The following is a 26,422-nucleotide window of genomic DNA, read 5'->3' as shown; positions in this document are numbered from 1 at the left end:
CTGTTTTGTTAGGACTCTCATCTTTGGGGTTTGTCCCTCAAAAACATTCATTGATCACTCATATAGTCGCTGCCGCCAAAACTTTAATACCATTCCGCTGGCTTCAAAAAGACCCTCCCACCAAGGCAGATTGAATTTCAAAGGTTCATCAGGTTTGCAGGTTTGAGGAAATATCATATAGGGCCATGAGGTCTCACGACAAGTTCTTAGACATATAGCAACCCTGGTTGCGGTCGTCCCTCTGAAAGCTAAGATGAGTGTGTATTCCTTTAAGCTCAATCATTTACAATCTTGGTGTATTTTCCCCTCCCCCTCCCTGTACCTCCACTCGAACCCACTAGTGAACTTGCTGTTGTGTTTTGCTATAATTTTGTAATGTCTTTGTATTGTTGTCCATGTATTTAATTCTTTGACATTTCACATGCATTGGGCAGCTCTGTCTGCCATTCAGTTTTTTGCTTACTGTGTTGCTTTTGAAAACAATAAAAACATAATTGATAAAAAAAGAGACTCTTTTTAAAGTTAATTTGTCACCTGGATTGATTAGAGCCAGATACTAAAAACACGTTATTTCTAACCTCTACTTTCTGATTGTAATATTTTAATTTCATTTTTTGTGATGCCGGCAGCCATCTTGTTCGACCTGTTTTTAACAGCATTTAGAGATATGCTTTGCAGCAAGCTTCATGGACATAGGCAACAATATCCTTCAGCTGATCCATTAACATGAGTAAGAGAGGTTTCTAGGCATGCTCTGTGACCTGCACAAAGGTCATTCCCCAGGGATGGGAAGGCTGAGCTCTGTGCTTCACCTACTGGAAATTGTGCCTTATTTATACTCTGGTGCCTCAGAGAACGCATCACTGAAACAGTGGAGCCCATATCCAAGAATATTTTAGCATGGGTCTGGATTGAACCTGAGGACCACCTAGACATCTCTGATGTGTCACCAATACATACCACTCTGAACGTTTGTTTTATATATATATATATATATATATATATATATATATATATATATATATATATAAGCTTGGATAAATAGTGTATATTTACATGTTAATAGAATTGTGTAATATTTGCTTGGTTATAAAAACAGAGGCTATAATTTTACACCATTCCTTTTTAATCCTCTTGTATTTTCAGTGTGTAAATGCTGTGAAAATCAGAGGTGCACAGTAGTACAGCACACAAAACATAGGTGTACAAGTCACACTGTCAGCACTCTAAATATACCACACCTGACACCCTATTCTTCCCCATACAAATGCATGCATTCTTTATGTCAGTGTTTTTCAAGCATGGTCCTCAAGTACCCCCAAAAGGTCATGTTTTCTGGATTTCCTTAGTTTTTCACAAGTGCTGTGGTGATGCCTCATTTACAGACCATAATTATATCACCTGTAAAAGAAGAAAAATTAGGAAATCCAGAAAACATGACCTGTTGGAGATATTTGAGGACCGCATTTAAGGAACACTGCTTTATGTTACAAGAACACTATGTACCTTCCCTTAGGGCAGCTATCAGGGAGTACAAATGGCTAGGGATCGAGTATAGCCTCTTTACTGTAAAAGATAACCCCCCAAACCCCAGTGTTAGGGTACGTTCCCACACAGCGTATTTTGCTGCGTATTTGCTGCGTATTTGGTGCTGCATATTTTCCTACCCATTGACTTCAACAGAGAAAATAAAATACGCAGCAGCAAATACGCAGCAAATACGCCGTGTGGGAATGTACCCTTAATAGGTTTCACAATGAAGAATGAAAAATGAAGAAGGGCTTGAGTGGATTAATTATTTTCTTGCATTGGGAAGAGATACTTTTTATTAAAGCCTCTTCATTTTCACAGTAAATTTGTATATAACCTATCTAGAGTCACTCATTTATAACTACTACTTCTTGTACTCATAGCAAATAAGGTGTAGCATTTTTTATGTAATACTGCAGAAAAAAAAGCACTTTGAAAATAGCATAGAACAACTACTGTAATACAAACACAGTTGTAGTCCAGTTGCAGTATGTAGTGTCAGAATTCTCTTTCTGTTAAAAACGTAGCTTTCCCTATCACAAAATTCGAGGGACTGAACTCGATTATGTATGTCCATTATTAGCTTATAACCTTTTAGTACTTTTTTGGTGGATTAGAGGTAATATAATGTCAAACTAATTCATAAGAATATAAATAAACTCCCTGTTACCATAGAATTGTGTTTTGTGTGGTTATGGCCTTATGAGAATTAAGCAACTTTTACTGATGCTGTCAGATTCATAATGTAGATCACGAAAAGGCTTCACACAGAGTTTACAATATCCTATTTGTCATAATAAAAGACAATTCAAAGAATACTTCCTAATGAAGCTGATAAATAAAAACGGTGTAATGACATTCTATAATATGCTGTTCTTTCCATTATGTGTCTTTAGTAATGGGAACAATATTTAAAATTGTGTTTTAGATTCCATTTAACAATTTTGAAAGACATTTTATGTTTTGTTACACTATTAGGCCACAGGGTGCATATTTGTAGAATATATATTTTTTTATTTGCTGGTAAAGAAGATGACTATGTATTCCGGCTGATCAAATCTCCCGAAATATGTTTTGGGTCAATTTTTTTTAAATTAACTGGTGGCCGAAAGTTCAACAGATTTGTAAATTACTTTTATTTTAAAATATTAATCCTTCTAGTACTTATAGGCTTCTGTATGCTCCACAGGAAGTTATTTTCTGTCACGGCCCGCGCCGCGTCCCGGTGCCCTGCGCGGGGCCGCCTGTGGCTTCTCCCCCGCTCCTGTATGCCCGTGCTTCGGCGGTCACCTCCCCGCCACTTACCTTCCTCCTCTGGTGTCTCTCCCCGGGTCATCTCCGCTGGGCAGCCTCCTCGCCCTGCTCGCACGGGAACCGCATCCCTGGGCTTGTCTCAGCGTGCCTCACGTGCATTCTCCTGCAGTGCTGGTGCACGCACGTCTCCCCCTCAGGGCGCGTGCGCACCACTCTGTGAGGTTTAAAGGGGCAGTGCATATTTTCATTTGTCACCTGGTTTACCCCGACTTATTTAAGCATGTCACTTCCCATGTTCCCTGCCGGATCTTTGTGCTAATTGCCCTAGAGAAAGCGTACTATCTTCTGTTCTGACCTACCTGTGCTACCTGACCTATTGCTACGTCCCTGACTACAAACCAGCGCCGCCTGCCCTAGACCTACTGTTACGTCCCTAACTACGCACCCTTGCCACCTACCCCTGACCTTAGGCTGGTCCTGACCACGACTTACTACCTGCCTTGCCGGTTGCCCGCTTCCTACCTCCCGGTGACACCTCTCTGTGCCAAGTTCCACCTCGGCTGCTCGCGTGGTCGAGTCGTGCCAGCGGAAGCGACCTGGACGTCGCCTGCCGCAGCAAGTCCATCCTGCTTTGCGGCGGGCTCTGGCGAAGACCAGCGGCGTCTTAGATTCCGCTCCCTGGTATGGCTCTCTACACCTGCCACGCGGGCCCAGCGGATCCACCTCCTGTCTCCTACGGTGAGTGTCACATTTTCTTTTTGAATTTCCTTTCTGTCTGACCACAGTGCTCTCTGCTGACACCTCTGTCCATGTCAGGAACTGTTCAGAGCTCTGGACAGTTCCTGACATGGACAGAGGTGTCAGCAGAGAGCACTTTGGTCAGACAGAAAGGAAATTCAAAAAGAAAAGAACCTGTGGACATACAGAAACTGATAATTTTTTTAATAGAAGTAATTTACAAATCTGTTTAACTTTCTGTCATCAGTTTATTTGAAAAAATATGTTTTCCAGTGGAGTACCCCTTTAAGACTCACTCCCATATAGTACACTTAGTGGTTATACAAAGGCCCTGTCCAGTGAATGTAATATGTGTAAGCTTCAATGCATACAGCAGTGTTGCTTACCTTGTTGTAATGTGCCACAGGAAGTATGTATAAGAGCAATGATTCCTTTAAAAAAGGCAGAAGTCTCTATGTACAGTACAATGAGTTGCCTTGCACATTCGCTGGGCCAGGTGCTTAGTGCCAAGTCCAGTGAATGTAGCGATTATAAATGACAATGCATACACCATTACCACTCACCTACTGGCTGCTCATTGTACAAGAGCAGGAAACTCTGACTTCGACAGGAGTTCCTACTCTTGTTTGTACATTTCATTTAGGCATTAAAGGGGTACTCCGGTGGATTTTTTTTTTTAAATCAACTGATGCCAGAAAGTTAATCAGATTTGTAAATTGCTTCTATTAAAATATCTTAATCCTTCCAGTACTTATCAGCTGCTGTATGCTACAGAGGAAGTTGTATGGTTCTTTTCTCTCTGAAAATGTTGTGCTTTTTTTATTTTTTTACATTCACGCTGTTCACTGTACAGGATTAATAACATTATATTTTACTAGTTTGGACCTTTATGCATGTAGCGATACCAAATATGTGTATAAATTATTTTTCTTTACACTTTAGGGGGGTAAAATGGGAAAAAAGGACATTTTACAATTTTATTGGGAGAGGGGATTTTTCAATTTTTTTAAAAACTTTTTTAAACTTTTTTTACTTTTATTTTTATACTTTAATAGGGGACTATTTATAGCAATCCTTTTATTGCTAATACTATTCAGTGCTATGCATAGGGCATGGCACTGATCAGTGTTATCGGTCATCTTCTGCTCTGGTCTGCTTGATCTCATACCAGAGCAGAAGACACGTGGAAGGCGGTGGAGGCAGGTGAGGGGACCTCCGTGTACCATTCTGGATGATCGGATCGCCGCAACAGTGACACGGGCAATCCGATTATCCATATTTCTGACCGCACTGCAGTAGATGCTGTGATCTGTATTGAACACGGCATCTGAGGGGTTAATGGCAGGCATCCGCCGCAACCAGCAGGCATGATCTGAGCATCGCTCCGATGCTGACGGTCATGTACAGGACTTAAATATACGTCCTGGTGCGCTAAGTACCACTGCACCAGGAAATAAATTTACTTCCTTGGTCATTAAGGGATTAAGTGGTTTATTTTAATGTTCAACAACATTTTAAACTCTTAAAAAAAAAATGGAGCCCAGTACTTTAGAAAGCCCAGTCATGCTGCCTATTGCCCTTGCATAAATCATTGATGATAAAGAAGTTAAATATTTTCCTAATTGATTAAAAATGCATGGATCTTACTATCTTTACGACTTTGTATAATCTGAAAGAAGCCTATCAATGCTCTATAAATTAAAACCAAATTTTTTGAACTCTTGAAATGTTGTCCACAATTTTTACATACACATACCTCTTTTATGGAGGAGCACACTTGCATGTCTACGTCCATTCCCATTCTCAACATAGCAGGAGTAATTTCCTAAATCTGCATCTTCCACTGAGTCAAATATTAAAGAGATCGACACCTCCTGCTCTCCAAGATGTTGCCTAAGAACTCTTGAAAAGAAAATAGAAAAGAAGCAATTATTAGGCTTAATGTGAAGGTAAAATCTAGGTTTTACAGAACTGTAAATTATTTATTTCAAGGAGAAGCATTTCTCGGAGAGGTTTAGCAGTGGGCTGTGGAGAAAAATCAAATCAAACTACACGTGTAAACCTTTAGGTTACATTTTATGATCTGGTTTTGGATTTAAGGCTTACTTGATTCTTGGGTAAAAGTTTGACAAAATAAAAAGATGATTTATAGCTAAAAGTTCTTATAATAAAATAAAAAAAACTGTGAAACTAAGATAGAAATGGTCCAGTGTCAATATACTTTGCCGAAACTAAGCTGTATTTTAACCCCTTAAGGACGCAGGACGTAAATGTACATCCTGGTGCGGTGGTACTTAACGCACCAGGACGTACATTTACGTCCTGTGCATAACCGCGGGCATCGGAGCGATGCCCGTGTCATGCGCGGCTGATCCCGGCTGCTGATCGCAGCCAGGGACCCGCCGGCAATGGCCGACACCCGCGATCTCGTGGGCGTCCGCCATTAACCCCTCAGGTGCCGGGATCAATACAGATCCCGGCATCTGCGGCAGTGCGCGATTTGAATGAATGATCAGATCGCCCGCAGCGCTGCTGCGGGGATCCGATCATTCAGAACGCCACACGGAGGTCCCCTCACCTTCCTCCGTCCGGCTCCCGGCGTCTACTGCTCTGGTCTGAGATCGAGCAGACCAGAACAGAAGATAGCCGATAACACTGATCTGTTCTATGTCCTATACATAGAACAGATCAGTATTAGCAATCATGGTATTGCTATGAATAGTCCCCTATGGGGACTATTCAAGTGTAAAAAAAATGTAAAAAAATGTAAAAGTAAAAAAAATGTGAAAAATCCCCTCCCCCAATAAAAAAGTAAAACGTCAGTTTTTTCCTATTTTACCCCCAAAAAGCGTAAAAAATTAATTTTATAGACATATTTGGTATCGCCGCGTGCGTAAATGTCCGAACTATTAAAATAAAATGTTAATGATCCTGTACGGTGAACGGCGTGAACGAAAAAAAATAAAAAAGTTCAAAATTGCTACTTTTTTAATACATTTTATTAAAAAAAATATAAAAAATGTATTAAAAGTTTTTTATATGCAAATGTGGTATCAAAAAAAAGTACAGATCATGGCGCAAAAAATTAGCCCCCATACCGCCGCTTATACGGAAAAATAAAAAAGTTAGAGGTCATCAAAATAAAGGGATTATAAACGTACTAATTTGGTTAAAATTATTTTTTTAAGCGCAACAATAATAGAAAAGTATGTAATAATGGGTATCATTTTAATCGTATTGACCCTCAGAATAAAGAACACACGTCATTTTTACCATAAATTGTACGGCGTGAAAACGAAATCTTCCAAAATTAGCAAAATTGCGTTTTTCGTTTTAATTTCCCCACAAAATAGTGTTTTTTGGTTGCGCCATACATTTTATGATATAATGAGTTATGTCATTACAAAGGACAACTGGTCGCGCAAAAAACAAGCCCTCATACTAGTCTGTGGATGAAAATATAAAAGAGTTATGATTTTTAGAAGGTGAGGAGGAAAAAAATGAAAACATAAAAATGTAATTGTCTGAGTCCTTAAGGCCAAAATGGGCTGAGTCCTTAAGGGGTTAAGGAAAACTCCAGTAACAATATTTTTTTACTTATTTTAATAAGAGTTTGGCTACGTTTACACATCACAAAATGTAGTAACAAATGTTATTTTACATACGTGTTTTTATGAATATGGACAAAAATGTGAGTGTCAAATAAAATGTCATGTGGTGTGTGAACTTAGCCTTACAATGGTTGCAAAAAGTGTTGAGGGTGGGTTCTCACATAAAATCAATACCACAGAAAACACATTTATACTGTAAATTAATTTCATTGACAGTAAATAGTGCTACTTGGCTTCTCTATCCAATGACTATATAAGACATTATTAAAATAGGGCCAGGGACTATTCATAGTATTCAGAATATTGGGCAGACTAGAAAGACTGAATGGTTGCATTCTGCTGGCACATTTTGTGTTTCTGTTTCTATAATCCCTATTATTATAGTAATGTACAAAAATAAAGTCAATACTTCTTAGAGAGAATGTGTTATCAAAACAAAATGATCTATTGATTAAAACAGGTTTATATTTTAAAGAATTTTTGGCAATATTTTTTGAAAATTTTCCATTTTGCTATCTATTTATTAAAAAATAATGCTAAAATCTTGCAGTTTACATTCTGACCACTAGGTCTCAAATTAAGTCTGAAATTTCCTGTTCTGTAAAGATCATTTCCCAGTACTGCCTTTAGTACACCAGTAGGGAGATAACATTGGATCCACCACCATTCACTATAGTTGATCCTCAGTACCCTCTCTTGTTTTAATAGCATCTGAAAAGATCACAAAGAATGCTCAGTAGCATTTCCAATTCAAGTGATTTGATCAGGTCCTGTCTAAACAGATCTGACCAGAAGGCAACCCCATAATAAATCTGATCACAATCAGAAAATAAAACCAGATTAGAAATAAATTGTTTTATTTTTTTTCTTTCTTATTATTAATAAGAAAAAACAGCACAATGGTACAATTCCTTTAAATGCAAATGGCAAGTAGGGATCTCACTAGTATCACAATTGTAAGAGAGTCACACCCAATTATTGTATAATACAAATATTCCCAACTTTATATATTACCTGATATCGCTCTCTCTGACTCTTTTCTCATCCAAATCTTCAATAAACTTTTCCCCTTTCATCCAGTAAATTAAAGGGCTGACATCACCACTGTAGCCAAAGAAGGCTCTGCAGGTTAAATTAGCCGAGCTGCCTGTTGGAAAGAAACAAAAGGAGCATAAACATATAAATTGCTTCCTTTTCCTAATCTTAAAGAATTCTAGAAAGCAGACATTGATCACAGTAATAAATTAGATAAATGAACAGTAGCACTTTCCAGGTTGTTGTTGTTACCCTCTATTTTGAGCTTTCTACTTCTTCCAGCATGAGCTAAATGGAAGATTAAAGACTTCTTTCAACCGACAATAAATAACATTTCCTTATGTTCCTTATTGAAGAATACCTTTCTGCTACCTTTAAATGTATCCACAGACTAATATGTTTGCTTGTTGATAGCCGGTAATACACAGCTATTTCTTAAATGGGCACTGTCAGAATCAAAAGCTTGTACATCTCGGTAAGACATTAACCTTTTCTAATATACTTATTAAAAAGCTGTTCTCCTTTTTATAGAAATCATGGCTTATAAAAAAAAAAAAAAAAAGACCATTGGGGGTCTCCATACCATACACAACATGGTCATGTCTGGTTTCAGAATCATCTTTTCCCCAGCTGAAGCATAGGCTGGAATAAATTCCATTAAGTAAAAGTGCGACTAGCACTCTGTGGTGCTCACTCCTGTCCTGTCTATCAGACTGCAGCATTAAAACAGAGAGGAGGGGGTTACAGATCAGCCTGCAGTGATTAAATGAAGAGACAGCACTGCACAGCATACTCAGGGAGGAAGTGAATGCATGGTGATTGAGGGCAAGCTCAGTGCTTGCCTCGGACATGCCCCTTCCTGAGCAGTGGATGTTAGAACAGAGGGATTTGTGAGCCAAATACAAAAGCTAGACACATAAAAAACATCTGCATGACCTTTGGAGTAACATTAAACATTATTCTTTCTGTACTTTGACAGGTACACTTTAATTTAATTTAAAGACTGCTTACGTGTCTTAAAATAAGGAAAACACACACACACACACACACACACACATATATATATATATATATATATATATATATGTATATATATATATATATATATATATATATATATATATATATATATATTCTTGTAGGAAAAGCCACCTCCAACAGTACTAAAAAATGCAGCAGCACTCCGATATGGATGAAAAAGTGATGTTAGGCTTTATTGATGAAGTGAAAAATGTGACATTTTTGTTTTTGACCTTCTCACACAGTCTTTGTCAAGCTTGACGGTCGAAACGTCGCGTTTTTCACTTGATGAATAAAGCCTAACATCACTTTTTCATCCATATCAGAGTGCTGCTGCTGCATTTTTTAGTATGTATACATTGAAGTGAATAGAGTAAAGTTGTAATACCACACATAACCTGATGACAGGTGTGGCACTGTTTTTGGAAGAAATTAGACATGTGTTTCTACCCCTGGATAAATTCCCACAAAAGAAAAACAAAAACAAAAAAGTAACCAAAAAAAAAAACAGTATACCATTCACAAATGTTTTGAACATTTAGACAATGTTTGGCACATCAAAATTCAAGGATTTGGTGGAGGCATGCTGTGGTAGGCATCAGTATCCCTTTTCTATGTTTCCCTACTGACATATGCCTCCGATTTAGCATTGTATTAAGTGTGAACATATTCTAGAGCAGAGGGGCACACAGAAACTCTCAGCTCCATATAACTCTCTGTGCACCACTGTATAAGTTCTATGCATGACACTAAATCGTGTCTGTGCACGATACACAATAAGTTTGGAAATCACTATGGGGCAATTTAAAATCTGTTCAGTTTTTTTATTTTAAAAATGCATTTTTTTTTTTTTTTGCTTTGCTTTAAGCTTTCTCTAAAATGTGTAAAATAATCAAACACTATTCTTTAAAATGCAAACACAAAACTGCTGAACTACCCCAAAAAAGATGAAGTTCCAGAATATGAATTCTGTGCCTGAAGACAAAATACACTCGAAGAAAATCATACACAACAAATTGTTATATACAGATCAAAAAGCCCCAAAAGCTTCAAGGGAATATTTTTGTTCTTATCAGATTTATTGCAGCTTTTTTTCCTCACAATTGCATGTGGGAAATACTTCGGTCCCTAAGTACTGAGATAATGTTCCACTTTGTTCCAGATGAATATGACATTTTTTATGTTATGTTTGGTAAGCCTTATTTCCAGCTGTGATTTGATTGTGCTTATATGCCACTAGAGGACATTGTTTGGCTTCAAATGTTCTGTGCAAACAGGGGAGAAAAAGCCCACAACTGCTTACGGGGAGTGTCAGTATCCAAAGGCACTGCTTGCTGTAATTAGCAAATATTGAATGTTTTGTGCTCAAGTGAAATGTCATTTTGTATGGACATTCCAAATTACATTTGCACCATTAGTCATACATGTTAGGATACATTGTAATCAGCAGCACTATTCTTTATTGGCAATTCCCTGGTGACGGAGGTCTGTTGTTTTATGCAGCATAATTTTATTCATAGTAATGTTCCTATAATTACCCTCAAAAGATATTTTAGCGTGTTAAATTATTTAGAAATGCACCAAAAAAAGTGTGTTTCAAAAGTTCATTGCTTTGACTATGAACATGCCTCATTTTATCCAGTATAATTTTATTACTTTTCTATAGATGTGTCACAATATCATATCAGGTACCAGTATACTGTATGAACTCACAATCATTACGGATCCAGATCTATCTATCTATCTTATATCTATCTATTTATCTATCTATCTATCTATCTATCTATCTGATATCGACAGAGCACACCTAGAAATATAACACATACATTAATATATTCATTAACCTGGAGCATCCCTATATTAGATAAATAGCAAATATAGTTCAGTACAGATCAAGATATAGCTATAGATGGGGGACATTTTTTTTTAACTCTTTAAACCTACTTTCTTTATAGGTCTAAACCTACTGTACTTAGCTTACAGTATCTCAGCTTGCAGTATATGACTGATACAACTTCCATAAACCCTGATGTATGCAATTTGTCTGAAATGGGATGATTGTACAGTCTGCTGTAGTCCAGGCAGAACTGTGCTAAAAGTTTGGTTTAACTAGAACCCAAGCTTTGGATGATTCCGTTGGTCAATACCTGCTAAAATAACATTAGCCACATTGCAGAATGGAGAAGGAGACATAATACCATGACCTCAGTGAATCCCATAATGCTTTTAAGGGCAGAGTTACACAGGGAAAATTCAGAGCGTATTTCATGCTGCAAAATGGCCGACAGCAGTCACAAGAGGGACTGCAGAGCGAGCTTCTGTGGTTGGGTAGTCCTGTGTGCCTGCTTGTAGTGGCGGATTTCTACAGTGGAAAGGTCTCTCTGTATCAGTTCTAGAGTTCCTGTTGTGACTGCAATAGGCGCATCCACAGTAGGAAATGCGCTGTGGATGCGTCCTGTGTGACCCTGTCTTAAAACTGCTCTCCCAGCCAATTGCTTATTTCAATAGCTTTTGTGTGCATATAAACATCAGCAAGCATCTGCCTCAAAAGAAAAGCATAACAAATTTGCTAGTCCTGTGTGTTTTTATTCAACCTGTTAGTTACCACTAGATACCATTGTTTGAAATAAAGCCCTAAACAACTTGGAGCCAGTCCCTCAGTGCGCTACAGTGCAGTGGCATAAAAAACAAATAATATACATAGTCACAGGCCAGAAACGGAAAACTAGCAGACAACCAGAACACATTAAACCAGACAGGATAAAAATACTAACAGGGCAGAATATAGTGTATTAACAAACAGTTTATAAGCCAGATATCAGATAAATGGCAGACATGATAAAATGAACAAGACTAGGTGTGGAACAGGTATACAGGAGAATCCAAGAGACGCAGGGGTTGGACGGAAGAACTGAAAGCTAAAACACTAAACTGAACAGGAAACATAGGACACAGTGCATAATGAAGCCAGATAACAAACATGAACTTCATAAAAACGGATACAAGAAAACCAAACTCTAGAACATAGAGGAACACTGGTCAGGATACTAAACAGGATATTTCTCAAGATTCAAAACAGGATATATTTCAAGATACAAGACAGGATAAATTCAAAACCAAACTCAACTATGTGAAGGAACAGGACAGGATTCTAACAGTGTGAACAAAGACTAAGCAGAATGGACACACTAATCCAAAAACCGACAAATGTGATACAGACTAAAATCTACAATAAACAAAACTATTTAATCATGGCTAAAACTCAGATATATCACAAGATGAATACAAAGTGCATGCTCAACCAGACTTGGAAGTATATTGCACAAACAGACATGATAGTAGCATTATTGCACAAAATAACCAGCAGAGAATGCAGGAGAACTCTAGTTAAAATAGACACACCCGAGATCTCATTGGTTCTGAGCATTAACCATTCCCAATCCAGGGAAAAGAGCAAATTGCTCAGAACAAACTAGTGTGTGTATAAACACCTAAACAGAAAAATACAAAAACAAATAAACGGACTTTACAGCAACATTATTTCAAAACCATCAAACATCCTGCAACCAGTGGCATAGCTATAGAGGTTGCAAAGGTCGCCATTGTGACTGGGCCCCATAGCACGGGGGGCCCTGCCACTACATTATACTACTGCTGCAGGTCGGGCCCTCAGGCACAGCCTGAGGTCCCAGACCTTAAGGGCAAACTTGTCGCTGCCAGCACTAGGCCCGATGCTAGCCTGAAACCCCACCCCCCAGTGCTAGCCTGAAACTCCACCTCTCCCGCGCTTGCCTGAAATCCCCCCCCAGCACATGCAGGCATGCACCATGAACTCCATTATCAGCAGCGCTACCTCTGCTGGGACCCAATCACCAGCAGGCCTCAGCACTGATCTTCATGGTGACCGCAGGTGAGGAGGCAGTAGAGCGGTGGCGAAGAGGTGAATTTGTGGTCCGGAGGTGGGGGGGTTGATGGGCGGGGAGGCATAATTTAATTTGTGGTCCGGAGGAGCGGGGGTGGGATTTTGGGTGGAGAGGGTTATTGATATTGTGGTCTGGAGGAGAGGAGGGGGGAGGGGCAGGGTGGAGGAAGTTATTGTATCTGTGGTTCAGGGGGGGAATTTATGGGCTACACACGTTCAGCCATCCTAAATAATGGTATCTGCTTGTTCATGAGGTAATCATAGACTTATGGGTCCTGCATGTGTACATATGATGTGTGTATATGTACTGTATGTATGATGTATGAATGATGTATGTATGTACTGTATGTATGATGTATGAATGATGTGTGTATTTGTACTGTATGTATGTATGATGTGTGTATGTACTGTATGTATGATGATATGATGTATGAATGATGTGTGTATGTACTGTATGCATGATGTATGAATGCGGTGTGAGTATGTACTGTATGTATGAGATATGTGTTGAAGAGACAGCACTGGACTTCACAGTTGTGCAAGTAATCATCCAGGAGTGCCAACCCGTAGAAGCATACAAAACGTGTAGTAGATACAGCACCAAAAAGCCGGAGACTCAAATCTTGATGGAGTGTCACTTTATTAGCTCCCAAAAGTGCAATGTTTCGGCAACAAACTGCATTTTTCAAGCAAAAATGCTTGAAAAAGGCAGTTTGTTGCTGAAACATTGCACTTTTGGGAGCAAATAAAGTCACACTCCATCAAGATTTGAGTCTCTGACTTTTTGGTGCTGTATCTACTACACGTTTTGTTTACTGTATGTATGATGTATGAATGATGTGTGTGTGTACTGTATGCATGATGTATGGTGTGTGTATGTACTGTATGTATGATGTATGAATGATGTGTGTATGTACTGCATGTATGATGTATGAATGCTATGTGTATGTACTGCATGTATGATGTATGAATTATGTGTATATGTACTGTATGTATGATGTATCAATGATGTGTGTATGTACTGCATGTATGATGTATGGATGATGTGTATGTATGAATGATAGATGTGTAAACAAGATGTATGTATGATGTGTGGAGATGTATTACGCAGGAGGGAATCTGGAGGCGGCAAGTGAATGTATGATATGTGTATGCATGATGTGTATGTATGATGTGTGTGTGTATTATGCATGTGTGGGGGGGTGGAGGCGGCGTGTATGTATGATGTGTGTGTATGTACTGTATGTATGAATGACGTGTGTATGTAATGTATTTGGCAGTATTATATTCAGGGGGTACAGTAGGAGGCAGTGTTATATTCAGGGGGTACAGTAGGAGGTGGTATTATATTCAAGGGGTACAGTGGGTGGCAGTATTATATTCAGGGGTACAGTAGGAGGCAACATTATATTCAGGGGGTACAGTAGTTGGCAGTATTATATTCAGGAGGTACAGTAGGTGGCAGTATTATATTCAGGGGGTACAGTGGGTGGCAGTGTTATATTCAGGGGGTACAGTAGGTGGCAGTATTATATTCAGGGGGTACAGTGGGTGGCAGTATTATATGCAGGAGGTACAGTTGATGGTAGTTTTATATTCAGGGGATACAGTGTGTGGCAGTATTATATTTAGGGGGTACAGTAGGTGGCAATATTATATTCAGGGGGTGCAATAGGTGGCAATAGTATATTCAGGGGGTGCAGTAGGAGGAAGTATTATATTCAGGGGATACAGTAGGTGGCAGTATTATATTAAGGAGGTAAAGTGGGTGGCAGTATTATATTCAGGGGGTACAGTAGGAGGCAGTATTATATGCAGTAGGTATAGTGGATGGTAGTTTTATATTCAGGGGGGTACAGTATGTGGCAGTATTATATTCAGGGGGTACAGTAGGAAGCAGTATTATATTCAGGGGGTACAGTGGGTGGTAGTATTATATTCAGGGGGTACAGTAGGTGGCAGTATTATATTCAGGGGGTACAGTGGGTGGCAGTATTATATGCAGGAGGTACAGTGGATGGTAGTTTTACATTCAGGGGATACAGTGTGTGGAAGTATTATATTCAGGGGTTACTGTAGGTGGCAATATTATATTCAGGGGGTACAGTAGGAGGCAGTATTATATTCAGGGGGTAGAGTAGGAGGCAGTATTATATTCAGGGGGACAGTAGGTGGCAGTATTATATTCAGGGGGTGCAATAGGTGGCAATAGTATATTCAGGGGGTGCAGTAGGAGGAAGTATTATATTCAGGGGGTACAGTAGGTGGCAGTATTATATTAAGGAGGTAAAGTGGGTGGCAGTATTATATTCAGGGGGTACAGTAGGAGGCAGTATTATATTCAGGGGGTACAGTAGGAGGCAGTATTATATGCAGTAGGTATAGTGGATGGTAGTTTTATATTCAGGGGGTACAGTATGTGGCAGTATTATATTCAGGGGGTACAGTAGGAAGCAGTATTATATTCAGGGGGTACAGTGGGTGGCAGTATTATATGCAGGAGGTACAGTGGATGGTAGTTTTACATTCAGGGGATACAGTGTGTGGAAGTATTATATTCAGGGGTTACTGTAGGTGGCAATATTATATTCAGGGGGTACAGTAGGAGGCAGTATTATATTCAGGGGGGAGAGTAGGAGGCAGTATTATATTCAGGGGGACATTAGGTGGCAGTATTATATTCAAGGGGTATAGTGGGTAGCAGTATTATATACAGGAGGTACAGTGGATGGTAGTTTTATATTCAGGGGATACTGTGTGTGGCAGTATTATATTCAGGGGTGCAGTATTTAGCAGAATAATAATGATTATTGTATTCATACAGAGGATGTGGATCTAGTGACAAAATGAGGAGTTAATGATATCCGGGTATCAGACTCTGCAGAAAAGATGGAGCTGGAAGAAGTCCTGATGCCTGGACCAGATGAAGAAAAGTAAAGACAACAGAGAAGACATCACTGAGGTCAGTGATAGCATTATGTATTCTCCTGACTGTCCCAACAGCTGTAGTCACTTGTAAGTTCTGCAATGATGATGGGTGACGTTGCATCCTAATCTGTGGCTCTCCAGCTGTTGCCAAACTACAACTCCTATAATGCCTGAGGCTCTCCAGACATGTTGGGAGTTATAGCTTTACAACAGCTCGAGAGCAACTGGAACCAAGGTGATTGGGTGATTGGTGGGGGTCCCAGCAGTTGGACCTCCAACAGAAAAATGGGCTGCTAATTCTTAAATGTTTGTTTTGTCTGGCCCTGCCTGTTAGTCACTTATATAATTGTATATACTCCTGGCTGTGTCCCATCAGTGCTGTAGTCACTGATATCTTTGTGTGGCCGATCTAAGGAATTTGAAGGCCAAGTCAACAGCTTAAAAACATTTCTCAGGCCATTCCTGAATGTTCCTGCAGAAGTCACTGCCAGTAAGGATTATCATTGCAATAAATGTGGTTTGTGTCAAAGTAACATCTACATGAATGCCAGAACTCATATTTTCCCAGCAGGACATTTTTATTTATTTATTTTTATTCCAAAATTTTAATTTTTTTATTTTATGAAATAAGAATACATCATTACATAACACAAATAAATATACAAACAGTCCTAAAAAATCTCTCCCCTTACCCTCCTACCCATCCCTTCCCTCAACCTTTTCTATTTTCGCGCCCAACTTTCTCCTTCTATAGTAGATATCCTCAAATCTTCTCATTTGTTCTACTTCTCTCTGCCATTCAGCACAGTTTGGACCCTCGGGTGCAAACCATCTCCTAAGAATAAATATTCTGGCTAAACCAAAGACTTTAATAATAACATTATTCTTCTCCTGCTCCCTTAGTCCCATCCCTAAAACCGCAGTTTTAATATCAAATGTTATTTTTACTCTCAATTTCGTCTCTACTGTTTTATAAACTTCTTTCCAAAAAGAATGTAATTTTTTGGCATGCCCACACCATGTGGACCAACTCTGCTTCTTCCATATCGCATTTTGGACATTTTGAGTCCACTCTTTTTCCTATTCTGTGCAGGAACCCAAGTGTATATGGTATCCTATGTATCAATTTTATCATTGAGATTTTATGATTCATATTTAGGGACGAATGTACAATATTAGGGAACACCTCTCCCCATTCTCCTCCCTCTATCTGACCTACATCTTGCATCCATTTGACCCTGCTTTTTAAAGGGTTCCTTTCCATAGAAGATCTAACCAGGCCCTTGTATACTGTACCCAGTACTTTTGTAGAAACAGATCGTAACCCAAATATGTAATCCATTAGTTCGTGTCTATTTATTGTCTATATGGCGTTATTCTTCTCCTTCTCAAATGCGCTTTTAATTTGTACATATGAGAAATGTTTATTCTGTTCTATATTAAATTCCCTCTTAATTGTTCTCCACTCTTTCAGTGTATTTTTTTCACTAAGTCATTAACTCTAACTACCCCATTTTTTTTCCCAGTCTACATATTCTTTCAATTTCAACTTTTCTGGGAAATACCCATTACCCCACAGTAGTGTATAGTGCATACTCCCCTTAATCCCTAATAACCGTTGTTACGCCTAGCGCTCCGGGTCCCCGCTCCTCCCCGGAGCGCTCACGGCGCCTTTCTCCCTGCAGCTCCCCGGTCAGCGCTGACCGGGAGCGCTGCCCTGTCATGGCCGTTGGGGATGCGATTCGCACAGCGGGACGCGCCCGCTCGCGAGTCGCATCCCAGGTCACTTACCCGTTCCCGTCTCCTGCGGTCATGTGCTGGCGCGCGCGGCTCCGCTCTCTAGGGCGCGCGCGCGCCAGCTCCCTGAGACTTAAAGGGCCAGTGCACCAATGATTGGTGCCTGGCCCAATTAGCTTAATTGGTTCCCATCTGTTTCCTGGCTATATCTAGTCTCCTCCCTTGCACTTCCTTGCCGGATCTTGTTGCCCTAGAGCCTAGTGAAAGCGTTTTTGTGTGTTTATACCCTGTGTACCAGAACTTTGCTACCTCCCCTGACTACGAACCTTGCCGCCTGCCCCCGACCTTCTGCTACGTCCGACTTTGCTTCTGCCTACTCCCTTGTACCTCGCCTATCTTCAGCAGCCAGAGAGGTGAGCCGTTGCTAGTGGATACGACCTGGTCACTACCGCCGCAGCAAGACCATCCCGCTTTGCGGCGGGCTCTGGTGAAAACCTGTAGTGTCTTAGAACCGGTCCACTAGCACGGTCCTCGCTATCCCTCTCTGGCACAGAGGATCCACCTCCTGCCAGCCGGCATCGTGACAGTAGATCCGGCCATGGATCCCGCTGAAGTTCCTCTGCCTGTTGTCGCCGACCTCCCCACACTGGTCGCCCAGCAAGCCCGACAGATTGCCCAACAAGATCACCAGCTGTCGTACTTGACCACCATGACTCAGCAACTCCAGTCGCAGCTACAGCAGATTCAGTCTCAGCTACAGCAGCAGCAACCATCTCCTCCGCCAGCTCCTGCACCTCTTCCGCAGCGAGTGGCCACTCCTAGCCTCCGCCTGTCTTTGCCGGACAAATTTAATGGGGACTCTAAGTTTTGCCGTGGCTTTCTTTCCCAATGTTCCCTGCATCTGGAGATGATGTCGGATCAGTTTCCTACTGAAAGGTCTAAGGTGGCTTTCGTAGTCAGCCTTCTGTCTGGAAAAGCCCTGTCATGGGCCACACCGCTCTGGGACCGTGATGACCCCGTCACTGCCTCTGTACACTCCTTCTTCTCGGAAATTCGAAGTGTCTTTGAGGAACCTGCCCGAGCCTCTTCTGCTGAGACTGCCCTGCTGAACCTGGTCCAGGGTAATTCTTCCGTTGGCGAGTACGCCATACAATTCCGTACTCTTGCTTCTGAACTTTCCTGGAATAATGAGGCTCTCTGCGCGACCTTTAAAAAAGGCCTATCCAGCAACATTAAAGATGTTCTGGCCGCACGAGAGACTCCTGCTAGCCTGCATGAACTCATTCATCTAGCCACTCGCATTGACATGCGTTTTTCTGAGAGGCATCAAGAGCTCCGCCAGGAAAAAGACTTAGATCTCTGGCCACCTCTCCCACAGTCTCCACTGCAATCTGCGCCTAGGCCTCCCGCCGAGGAGGCCATGCAAGTGGATCGGTCTCGCCTGACCCTGGAAGAGAGGAATCGCCGTAAGGAAGAGAATCTTTGTTTGTACTGTGCCAGTACTGAACATTTTCTGGTGGATTGCCCAATCCGTCCTCCACGTCTGGGAAACGCACGCTCACACTCAGCTCTCGTGGGTGTGGCGTCTCTTGATGCCAAGTCGGCTTCTCCACGTCTCACGGTACCTGTTCGGATTTCCACTTCAGCCAGCTCTCCCCTCTCAGCCGTGGCCTGTCTGGACTCTGGAGCTTCTGGGAATTTTATTCGGGAGTCCTTTGTGAATAAATTCCATATTCCGGTGACCCGTCTTGTCAAGCCACTCCGCATCTCCGCGGTCAACGGAGCCAGGTTGGACTGTACCATACGTTTCCGCACGGAGCCCCTTCTTATGAGCATCGGATCTCATCACGAGAGGATTGAACTTTTGGTCCTCCCCAATTGCACCTCGGAAATTCTCCTTGGACTTCCCTGGCTTCAACTTCATTCCCCAACCCTGGATTGGTCCACTGGGGAGATCAAGAGTTGGGGGTCCTCTTGTGCCAAGAACTGTCTAAAACCGGTTCCCAGTAACCCTTGCCGTAACTCTGTGGTTCCTCCTGTATCCGGTCCCCCTAAGGTCATTAAGGACTCTGCCTGCCACAGGAAATGCCCCTCCCCCCCTCCCAGGCAAGCTTCTGTGTCCCCTCATGGCCCTCGTCCTGGTGTCACACTGCCCCGTGCCAGGTCTCGCCCTCTGCCCTCTCTCCCCATTCCTACTCCTGCGGTTCTGCCTGCCGTTGAGGAATCCCTCCTTCCTTTCCCGGTGTCCTCATCCCAGGGGAGGCAGTTACCCGATAAAGAGAAGGGGAGACCTAAGGGGGGGGGTACTGTTACGCCTAGCGCTCCGGGTCCCCGCTCCTCCCCGGAGCGCTCACGGCGCCTTTCTCCCTGCAGCTCCCCGGTCAGCGCTGACCGGGAGCGCTGCCCTGTCATGGCCGTTGGGGATGCGATTCGCACAGCGGGACGCGCCCGCTCGCGAGTCGCATCCCAGGTCACTTACCCGTTCCCGTCTCCTGCGGTCATGTGCTGGCGCGCGCGGCTCCGCTCTCTAGGGCGCGCGCGCGCCAGCTCCCTGAGACTTAAAGGGCCAGTGCACCAATGATTGGTGCCTGGCCCAATTAGCTTAATTGGTTCCCATCTGTTTCCTGGCTATATCTAGTCTCCTCCCTTGCACTTCCTTGCCGGATCTTGTTGCCCTAGAGCCTAGTGAAAGCGTTTTTGTGTGTTTATACCCTGTGTACCAGAACTTTGCTACCTCCCCTGACTACGAACCTTGCCGCCTGCCCCCGACCTTCTGCTACGTCCGACTTTGCTTCTGCCTACTCCCTTGTACCTCGCCTATCTTCAGCAGCCAGAGAGGTGAGCCGTTGCTAGTGGATACGACCTGGTCACTACCGCCGCAGCAAGACCATCCCGCTTTGCGGCGGGCTCTGGTGAAAACCTGTAGTGTCTTAGAACCGGTCCACTAGCACGGTCCTCGCTATCCCTCTCTGGCACAGAGGATCCACCTCCTGCCAGCCGGCATCGTGACAACCGTCTTGAAAATCTCCATACCTTGTTAAGCACATTGCAAATGGGAATTTTTTCCAATTCAGTGCGCATACATCTACCGCCTTCAATTAACTCTAGTGTACTACCTCCCCAACTACCTAATTTAGAAAAAAAAAAAAAAACTTTTTAACATATCATCTTCCTTAATCATATATTCAATTTGTGCAGCTATATATTAACATTGCAGGTTTGGTAAACCAAAACCTCCACTATTCAGAGGAAAGCTCATACGTAACATTCATACGTGTCTGTTTTTCCTCCCATAAAAGCCCATTAATTTCCCTCTGTATTCTATTAAAGTGGTGTTCCCCTAACCAAATAGGTGCTGCTCTTATCACATGCAAAACCATAGGAAAAATAATAGTTTTTATTAGGACAATTCACTCGGCCATATTTAAGCGCAATTTTTTCCATATTTGGATTTTGTTTCTTACTTTCTGTCTCAATGGTACAAGGTTTAACTGAACAAAATCCTCTAAATTTCTGGATATTTTGATTCCCAAGTATTCCAGGGCCTCATTGTCCTGCAGAACATGTATCTCTTCCTGGAAATCATGATTCTCATCTGATAGTAATAATAACCCTGATTTCCTCCAGTTAATCCGGAAGCCGGAGTAACTACCAAAATCACTAATCAACTTAATAATCCTTGATAAGTTTCTTTTAGGATCTATTACAAACAATACCACGTCGTCCACATATAACAATATTTTCTCCTCCTCTCCCTCGACACCGAACCCCCCGAACAGCCCGGAGTCCCTAATCAACTGTGCCAGTGGTTCGATGAAGAGGGAGAAGAGGAGCGGCGTGGGGGGCAGCCCTGCCTTGTTCCTCTTTGCAACCAGACTACCTCCGGAGACACTATGTTATTTATATTAATCCTTGCACTGGGGGCCTTATATAGGGCCTTCAGCCCTTGCAGAAAATATTCTCCCAGGTTCATATGTTCTACTATCTTGAAGAGGAAGCCCCACTCCACCCTGTGGAGTAAAACATGACGTATTGGTACCATTTTGGTATTGATCTGACTTTTTAATCGCTTTTTAACTTTTTTTTCTGGGATATTATAAAAATTGCAAATCTGTGGTTTGGTATTTTTTTTAACATTTACCGTACGGGATACATAATGTTATATTTTAATAGGTTGTACAATTACGCACGAAGCAATACCAAATATGTTTATTTTTATTATGTTTACATGTTTTTATATAGGAAAAGGGGGTGATTTTAACTTTTAACATGGAAGGGGTTAATGCAGGGAGCATTCACATGTCCCTTTAGACGCTGCTGTCAGCTTTGACAGCGGTGATCTAAGGTGTTAATAGCCAGCCGCGGCGATCGCCGCATGCTGGCTATTAGCGGCGGCTCCGGCTACTGAGAACAGCCGGGGGCTGCAGAATATGGAGCAGGCAGGAATCCCGAGCCCGCTCCATACATACTGCAGAGCACCGCATGCATCTCCCCGTGCAGACGTGCCTCCTCCTCTCAGCTCTCCGAAGCTACAGCTGGGGGCAGTGTAGGCAGAGGACGCAGGTCTGCACAGGGAGCAAGAAGCCACGCCCCCTCATCTCCCCCCACACGTCTGCAGAGCAGGTGAGAGAAGACAAATACACAGCTTCTCATCTCCCCTGCTCTACTTCGGAGGACACAGGTTTTTACAGCTGGGGGCTGTAGAGTATGGAGCGGGCAGGAGTCGGCAGCCCACTCCATACAGACTGCAGAGGTCCGGGCGACTTGTCAGGTCTGGCCCTGCTTGCCCGAAGCCGGGCTAAGGGCCAGACAATTTTACCTGCACGGCGCCCGGAACTGCTTGTCCCGGGCATCGGGCGATAAGAATTCCACATCCCTGCATACAAGACCACTGATAATCTCCCTCGATCTGGTGCTCCACTCAAGTTCTCACCCCGTGGTGTCAAAATGATCACAAGAACAGTGCACAAAAATCCCAGAACAACAAGGGGGGACCTAGTGAATAACCTGCAGAGAGCTGGGACCAAAGTAACAAAGGCTACCATCAGTAACACACTACACCGCCAGAGACTCAAATCATGCAGTGCCAGACATGTCCCCTGCTTAAGCCAGAACATGTCCGGGCCTGTCTGAAGTTTGCTAGAGAGCATTTGGATGATCCAGAATAATATTGGGAGAATGTCATATTGTCAGATTAAACCAAAGTAGAACTTTTTGGTAAAAACTCAACTTGTCGTGTTTGGAGGAGATAGAATGCTGAGTTGCATCCAAAAAACACTATACCTACTGTGAAGCATGACGGTGGAAACATCATGATTTGGGGCTGTTTTTCTGCTAAGGGACCAGGACGTCTGATCCGTGTAAAAGAATATTCAAAGAAAATGAATGAATATACTCTACACATGTCCAGGAAGGCTGCGGATGGTTCTTATCCAACTACACACTGTTACCAATGTTGAGTATGTTGTTGCACAACCTCCTCCGGTAAGCGGTATTGAATCTGCTTCTTTCTTTACACTTACCATCTACGTTACTCCACAAGGAGCGCCTTTTCGCCTTTTTTTTATTTCCATGTAAAAGAAAGAATTAATGGGGCCATGTATCGTGAGATTTTGAGTGAAAAACTCCTTCCATCAGCAAGGGCATTGAAGATGAAACGTGGCTGGGTCTTTCTGCATGACAATCATCCCAAACACACCAGCCGGGCAACAAAGGAGTGGCTTCTTAAGAAGCATTTCAAGGTCCTGGAGTGGCCTAGCCAGTCTCCAGATCTCAACCCCATAGAAAACCTTTGAAGGGAGTTGAAAGTCTGTGTTGCCCAGCGACAGCACCAAACAACCACTGCTCTAGAGGAGATCTGCATGGAGGAATGGGCCAAAATACCAGCAACAGTGTGTGAAAACCTTGTGAAGACTTACAGAAAACGTTTGACCTCTGTCATTGCCAACAAAGGGTATATAACAAATTATTGAGATGAACTTTTGTTATTGACCAAATGCTTATTTTCCACCATAATTTGCAAATAAATTCTTTAAAAATCAGACAATGTGAATTTATGGATTTGTTTCTCATTATATCTCTCATAGTTGAGGTATACCTATAATGAAAATTACAGGCATCTCTCATCTTTTTAAGTGGGAGAACTGTCACAATTGGTGACTGGGTAAATACTTTTTTGCCCCACTGTATATCCTACCTCTTGGCAGGTTGAATTGTCACCAGTTAATGAAAGTAAATCACTTAAGTGAACCACTTAACCTGTCAGTATATATCTCTTTCTTTATCTATCCATCTATCTATCTATCTAGAAAGGAGAAGACTGTAGCACTCCAGTAAGATGAAAGTGAATGTGGCTTTATTCCAATTCAAACATCCAGGCAACGTTTCAGCTGCACGCAGGCAGCCTTGATAAAGGCTGCCTGCGTGCAGCTGAAACGTTGCCTTGATGTTTGAATTGGAATAAAGCCACATTCACTTTCATCTTACTGGAGTGCTACAGTCTTCTCCTTTCTACATTGTGAAGTGTCTCCCGTGACCTGGGATTCCGGCCGTGTGCACCCACCTTCTACTTTTATCTCGCAGAGTGCTGCTCCTTATCCCTTGTTTTTTTTTATCTATCTATCTATCTATCTATCTATCTATCCTTCTGTTGCTATCTATCTATCTATCTATCCATCTAGCAACAGGAGAATACAGCAGCACACTGCTAGCACAAAGATATAGATAAAACATGAGTATACAGTTAAAACATGAGTATATAGATAGAACATGAAAAGCTATACAGCTGTAGTGCAATAAATGAAAATATGAAACTATGAAATTATGAGGTACTTAGCTTGCAAATTTGGCGGCCAAATAGCGTGGACCGTCCCACCACGGTAAGGTGACCTCATTCTGGGACGGAACCTACACTATGAATATGCCTCTGTGTGAACAGCTCAACAGGCATTGCAAGGTCTGAAGCATCCAAGGCACCTTATATACACACCTGATAGAGGTGGGTGGGGTGCAGGAGCCAACATGGAGGTAGCCACTCCCCCGTATGTGTAATACAACCAAAGAATAAGTGCTGGCCAACTTATTCTTCGGTTGTATCTATCCATCTATCTATTTTTGTATAATCTATCTATGTACATTCTATCAACCTATCTTTAAAATTTATGCTTTATGATGAATGAGCATGTCTTTTATTTTGTATTTATTTCATATTTTCCTATCTTCTCTATTCCTTACGTGAAAGTCAGGGTAATTATGACATTAAATTGTAATAGAATTTTGAAATGAAATGTTGTTAACAATTATAGCAATCTGTTCTAATATGTCTTCTACTTTTTGACCTCGGAAATCACTTCATAACATAATAATCGGGTCTAACTGCTCCTTGGGTCCAGTCGTTTACTGAAATTAACAGGGCAATTACTACTCGCACACACGGGACTGCTATTTAAGTGTCAGTTTCAAGATGGCAAACTAGATAATGTAGTATTACCATCTGTACTAGTTCACATTCTCAGAGGAATCTGCTTTATCATATGCAGTATAACAGGGCGCTGGGTGCCAACAATATGTATGATGGACAGATAGTATATAAGATTCCAAATCAGAAATACATTATAATGCATAAGATGCAGATGGGAATAATTATCCCACGAAAAAAATCAAAAATACACGTATTGGTTAGTCTGTAATAATTAAGTGCATTAAGGCTTAACCCCTTAAGGACCAAGGGCGTACAGGTACGCCTTTGCTCCCTGGTACTTAAGGACCAAGGGCGTACCTGTACGCCCGTGGGAATTTCGGTCCCCGCCGCGCGCCGGGCGGGGATCGCGCCGGGGTGACTGCTGATATCTATCAGCAGGTACCCCGCGCAAATGCCCAGGGGGGTCATTAGACCCCCCCCATGTCGGCGATTGGAGCAAATCGCAAGTGAATTCACACTTGCGATTTGCGCCGATTCCGGGTCATACGGGTCTATGGTGACCCGGAATAGAAGGGGGATCGCGGGTGTCCTAGACACCCACGATCCCCCTGTAGCGATATGAGTGAGGTGGCAGGGTTGCCACCCCTCCTATCTCTGCTATTGGTGGTCTAGACGCGACCACCAATAGCAGATCGGGGGCGGAGGGGTTTACTTTCGGTTTCCCCGTTCTGCCCACCCACAATAGGCGGGGCAGGACGGGGAAACCGACAGGGACCGGCGTCGAAGATCCACTTACCCATCGGCGATGGCAGCAGGCGACGATCAGCGGCGGCAGCGGGCGACGATAGGCGGAAGAAGAGGACCGCGACGCAGCTTCCTGGATCCGACGGAAGCCGGTGAGTTACTTAGCAACATCTGGAGGGCTACAGTCTGAGACCACTATAGTGGTCTCTAAACTGTAACCCTCCAGATGTTGCAAAACTACAACTCCCAGCATGCCCAGAGAGCTGTTTAGGCTTGCTGGGAGTTGCAGTTTTGCAACAGCTGGAGGTCTACAGTTTGAGACCACTGCAAAGTGATCTCTATACTGTGCACCTCCAGATTTTGCAAAACTACAACTCCCAGCATGCCCAGACAGCAGTTTGCTGTCTGGGCATGCTGGGAGTTGTAGTTTTGCAACATCTGGAGGTCCACAGTTTGGAGACCACTGTGCAGTGGTCTCTAAAC

At 42.3% G+C, this 26,422-nt stretch overlaps 1 protein-coding gene across 1 annotated transcript in view; it reads right to left on the bottom strand.

The window, feature by feature from the left end:
• Window positions 1-26,422, bottom strand: part of IL1RAPL1 (interleukin 1 receptor accessory protein like 1) — a 1,525,014-nt gene that overhangs the window by 55,374 nt on the left and 1,443,218 nt on the right. The window contains exons 7-8 of the mRNA XM_056558792.1: window positions 8,148-8,280; window positions 5,279-5,424 (exon numbers count right to left, since the gene is read on the bottom strand). Coding sequence (XP_056414767.1) covers window positions 5,279-5,424; window positions 8,148-8,280 — 279 coding nt within the window. The remainder of the gene's footprint in view (window positions 1-5,278; window positions 5,425-8,147; window positions 8,281-26,422) is intronic.

Source organism: Hyla sarda, chromosome 2 (assembly GCF_029499605.1).
Source record: "Hyla sarda isolate aHylSar1 chromosome 2, aHylSar1.hap1, whole genome shotgun sequence".
Taxonomy (NCBI): domain Eukaryota; kingdom Metazoa; phylum Chordata; class Amphibia; order Anura; family Hylidae; genus Hyla; species Hyla sarda.
The sequence above is the reverse complement of the archived record's forward strand: the minus strand, read 5'-3'. Positions and strand labels throughout refer to the sequence as shown.